This window comes from Thunnus maccoyii, chromosome 22, assembly GCF_910596095.1.
Source record: "Thunnus maccoyii chromosome 22, fThuMac1.1, whole genome shotgun sequence".
Classification (NCBI taxonomy): Eukaryota; Metazoa; Chordata; class Actinopteri; order Scombriformes; family Scombridae; genus Thunnus; species Thunnus maccoyii.
In genome coordinates, this window is record NC_056554.1 from 26,418,930 (window position 1) to 26,423,945 (window position 5,016).

At 41.2% G+C, this 5,016-nt stretch overlaps 1 protein-coding gene across 1 annotated transcript; it reads right to left on the reverse strand.

The window, feature by feature from the left end:
- Positions 1–234: 234 nt before the first annotated feature.
- LOC121889735 (H-2 class II histocompatibility antigen, E-S beta chain-like) lies at positions 235–4,151 on the reverse strand. The gene is made up of 6 exons (XM_042401932.1): positions 3,982–4,151; positions 3,437–3,706; positions 1,991–2,204; positions 1,561–1,628; positions 533–646; positions 235–331 (listed from the first exon to the last, which is right to left on the reverse strand). Exons 1-6 carry the CDS (start codon positions 4,034–4,036, stop codon positions 306–308), a joined length of 747 nt encoding a protein of 248 aa, XP_042257866.1. The 5' UTR covers positions 4,037–4,151; the 3' UTR covers positions 235–305.
- Between the last annotated feature and the right edge of the window lie 865 nt (positions 4,152–5,016).

The following is a 5,016-nucleotide window of genomic DNA, read 5'->3' on the forward strand; positions in this document are numbered from 1 at the left end:
ATTCACACATGAAGCATCATCACTGGTTCAAATATCAGCAGGACGCAAGAAGGGAAAGACCAGGACCAGGACCAGGGGTAGGACCAGGACCAGGACCAGGGGTAGGAGCAGGAGCAGGACCAGGACCAGGACCAGGACCAGGAGTAGGACCAGGAGTAGGACCAGGACCAGGAGCAGGACCAAGAGCAGGACCAGGAGCAGGACCAGGAGTAGGAGCAGGACCAGGACCAGGACCAGGACCAGGACCAGGAGTAGGACCAGGAGTAGGACCAGGACCAGGACCAGGAACAGGAACAGGAACAGGATCAGTTAGAGGGGACCAGAATGCGTCCTGAGTTAAAGAAGAAGAGACGAGAACAAGATCAACAACAGAACCAGACTCATCATTAACCCTGCTCAGAGTGGTTAAACTGGTATCAGACTGGTATCAGACTGGTGTCAGACTGGTATCAGAGTGGTCAGACTGGTGTCAGACTGGTCAGACTGGTGTCAGACTGGTATCAGACTGGTCAGACTGGTTTCCTGCTCTGACCTTGGGACTTCCTCTTGTAGTAGATGAATCCAGCCAGAGATAAGATCAGACCCAGGATCAGTCCTGACGTTCCGATGGCGATCTTGTTTCTCTCTGACTCAGGCAGGGACGGATCTGAGGACAGACAGGTAGAGAGACAGACAGGTGAGCACACAGACAGGTAGAGAGACAGACAGGTGAGCACACAGACAGGTAGAGAGACAGACAGGTGAGCACACAGACAGACAGACAGACAGACAAGTAGAGAGACAGACAGGTAGAGAGACAGACAGGTAGAGAGACAGACAGGTGAGCGGACAGACAGGTAGAGAGACAGACAGGTGAGCACACAGACAGGTAGAGACTGCCCTCACACTCAAATATCCTCTGTTAGTACTTAGATTTGCTGTTTCTGCTCAAACTGTTTGCTTCCACTCAAATATAATGTTGCACAGATTTGCTGCTTCAGCTCTTCTCCTCGCACTCAGGCTGCTTCTGCACTTCTGCGGGGAACTCTCAGATTAAATGTACTACTATAATACTGTATGCAGCTACTATAGTAATGATCACGGGTGCTGGTGTATAAATGAACCGTCCTTTTATTCCAAAAGTCATAAAGAAATCAAGGGAAGTACATTTAATGAAGCCCTGGAGGACGGAGTGGATGAACCCAGTTAAAGAGAACCCGCCTGTACGGGACGCTCTGAGAAGTAAAGCAAACAAACTCGCAAGGAGGCAGAGATCATTTCATTGGTCAACACTAAACCTGGCCTTCTATTGGTTGAGAAATCAGAGAATAGAAGTTCCACGAGCGCGCAGAAGCAGCCTGAGTGAGAAGAGCTGAAGCTGGAGCAGCAAATCTGTGACACATTATATTTGAGTGCGACGGCAGGGTTTTGAGGGACAATATTACAAAATTTGAACGTGAAATCAATAAATTATGCTCTCAAATTGATATAAAACGCTCTTGAAGAAAGATAGGGAAATAACTTCACAGACAGACAGGTGAGCAGACAGACAGACAGGTGAGCAGACAGACAGGTCTTTACCCCAGTCAGTAACCAGAGGTTCTTGCAGGCTGGCGTGTTCCACCATACAGGAGATCTTCTCTCCAGACCTTCAACACAAACAAACATCAGAGTTTGTGATGTTTGACTCAGAACTTCAAAACATTCTGTGAATTTATTTCGTTCAAAAATACAAATTTGTTGAACTTTGACCCACAAATTCACATCATTGACTAACAGTAATCCATCCTGACAGACCTCATGTAGCTGATCAGCTTATTGAAACAACATTTCATGAAAACATGCAGATGAATTTCACTGTGACAGTTTCTGATGTGTGACCAGAACTTCACTGAACACCTGGACCAGACTGGACCAGACAGGACCCAACTGGACCCAACTGGACCAGACAGGACCCAACTGGACCTAACTGGACCAGACAGGACCTATCTGGACCTGCAGCTGGACTCACCTGGGCGTGTACTCCAGGCGGGAGTGGATCTGGTAGTACCAATCACCGTCTGGCAGTTCATCGGTGGAAGTGACATCAGAGGAGACTTCCTGTCCGTCTCTGAGCCATGTGACTCTGATCTGTTTGGGGTAGAAGTCGTAGACGCTGCAGACCAACATGGAGGGATGGTTACCAGAAGAGGGAACCTCAGAGTCCAGGACCACGTAGGGCTTCACTGGAATAAAGTCACATGATATAATATAATGACATAATAAAACTAAACTGATGTAACTGAGTCAAACAAATGTCAGCATGAAGATATTTAAACTATTTCAACAACATGGAAACTTTCACACAATAACAATCCAACAGACTTTAGTTTCATGTTAAAATTATGTTTTGTTATAAAATAAATGAGCTGACTGAGGTCAGATTTGATACGACATATATAGCTAATGACTAATTATCCTGTTATCACTGCTTGTTTCTGATTGGTGGGTGGGAAGTCACTCAAAGCTAACCAGCCAATCACAAGTGAGAGATCATTAGCAGCTCTACAGAGTCACCAGTCTGAGTCTGATTAACGACCAGAAAGAAAGAAAATATCTGTTTCTGTCACGTTTCAGGTAAAACTTCTGTGTGGGAACAAACAGATCATTACTTTGTTCTGTATTATTCTGTGTTCTGCTCAGTTTATGTTTATTGTTTTATGTCATTTCATAGTTTAAGTTTGTTTATTTTGCTTCAGATTGAGACGTCCTGTATTTTATCAGACTACATTTGGAGGATTTTGTTCCCTGATTATTCATAAAGAAATTAATAAATCTTTAAAGTGTCTAGTATTTAGTTTTACTGCTGAACACTAATAAAATGTATTAACATTATTATTAGCAGTAGTATTGCAGTAGTAGTAGTAGTAGTAGTATTGCAGTAGTATTGTAGTAGTATTACAGTAGTTGCAGTGTTTCACCACCAGATGGAGTCTTTAGTCTGATGTATTTTAGGAAACAAACATCTGTCTGTTAATGTAATGTTAATATCAGGCAGATTAAACTTTAATGTTTTCATTCAGAATTATAATGTTTTAATATTATTTCAGGATCAATCAGCTGACAGGTTTTTAAAGAATATTATAATTTTCAGCTGAGAGGACAGAAAAACAAACTATAAACCCAGATGTGGTTTCATAGTTTTATATTTAATTCTCTTCTCTGTTTAATTATCTGTGACTCTGAATTTCATTGTAAACTGTAACTGATTCTCTGTTAATGACAATAAAGATTTAATTGATTGATTTGACGTGTTTATGTCTAAAAACACAAAACAAACCTTTAAAACTGATCTGATCATTGATTCATCAGTTTAAACTTTATTGATAAACAGTAAATATGAGTCATGATGTCAATCAATCAGCAGTTAATGATCCAGTTTGTTAACGAGGTTTAATGTGATCAAACACAAACTCACCTGATTTAGTCAGAACATTGTTGTACCAGTTCCCAATGTTGTTGTGGCAGTACGTCCCCCTCGCAGCTTTCATGTCAGCCAGATCTGGACCGTTGTTCCAGTAGTCTGCGTTCTTCACACCAAACTCAGTGTATCCAACAAACTTCTCCACACTGCTGTCAAACCTGGCGAGCTCCAACTTGTTGTAGTAATAAGAGAAGATGAGCCGGATGTCCTTCAGCTCAGTGGAGTTAAACTCACAGCGAGCCGTCTGATAACACATAAATCCATCTGAAGATAAAAACAATCAGTTTGTGAATCAGAGAATTGAACCTTCAGCTGACAGTGTATTGATCAGTGATCAGTGTATTGATCAGTGATCAGTGTATTGATCAGTGATCAGTGTATTGATCCTACCTGCTGTGTAGACAGTGATGAAGTATTAACAGTGTATTGATCAGTGATCAGTGTATTGATCAGTGATCAGTGTATTGATCCTACCTGCTGTGTAGACAGTGATGAAGTATTAACAGTGTATTGATCAGTGATCAGTGTATTGATCCTACCTGCTGTGTAGACAGTGATGAAGAGGAGGGAGAAGCTCAGAAAGGATGAAGCCATGTTGCTCTGTTCTCTTGACAAACACTGACACAGTCTGACTGAGAGCTGCTCTAAAAACCAGAGGAGCTGATCACATGACCTGCTGATCAGCTGTTACCAGGCAGACTGTTCACACAAACGTCTGCTGCTGGAGAACCAACTCACAGTCACAGGACACATGTTACAGTATCTCACTGTCTGCAGGAGTAAAACTGATGATTCATGAACATCAATACATGTTAACTTGTGATCAAACTTTAACTTGTTGGTTTAGAAAGTCACAAGTTTTAGTTTAAAGGTAAGAAAATCTCCACACAGCCAGTCTGCTGCCTCACTAAAGACTTTTATAGTAACTACAGATGAGGAAAATGTTCTGAAATGTTCTAGTAACATCAATAAAAGAATAAATATTAAGTGTTAAAATATTTAACATAAATGTTAACATTGAACCAGATTCAGCTCAGCTGTTTCCTGTTAATCACATTGAAAACATCCACACAGTGACAGAACACTAAACAATACAACATTACACACAGCAGTACAGGTGGATGTTAGACTGTTTAAAGACCAAAGTGTTTGTTTGCAAAGACAAAACAATCAAACACAGAGTCAGTGCTTCCAGAGATAAACAGCTCGAAGCAGATTTTCTGTTTGGCTTTAAAGCTTCTGATAGAAATGAACAAGGTTGTTTTTTCCTATTTGCATTATAAGCAACTGCAAAGGGCCCCCCTATACGGCTAAATGGCTATATTTTATACAGCATTTTTATCATATGTTTTAGTTTAACTCATCTGACCATCAGACTGATTGTGTTTACATGAGTTTATTATTGGTTAGCTGTTGGAGGAAACATGTAAAGTCCCGCCGCTCCACACACTACACGGTAAAAAGTTGATTAAAACAGACGCAGAGAAGAGAGTGGAGTGAGAGAGAAACTGTGGATATTAACAAGTATAAAAAGTTAATAAAGTGTATAAAACTGAGTCTTGAGACTCCTAGAC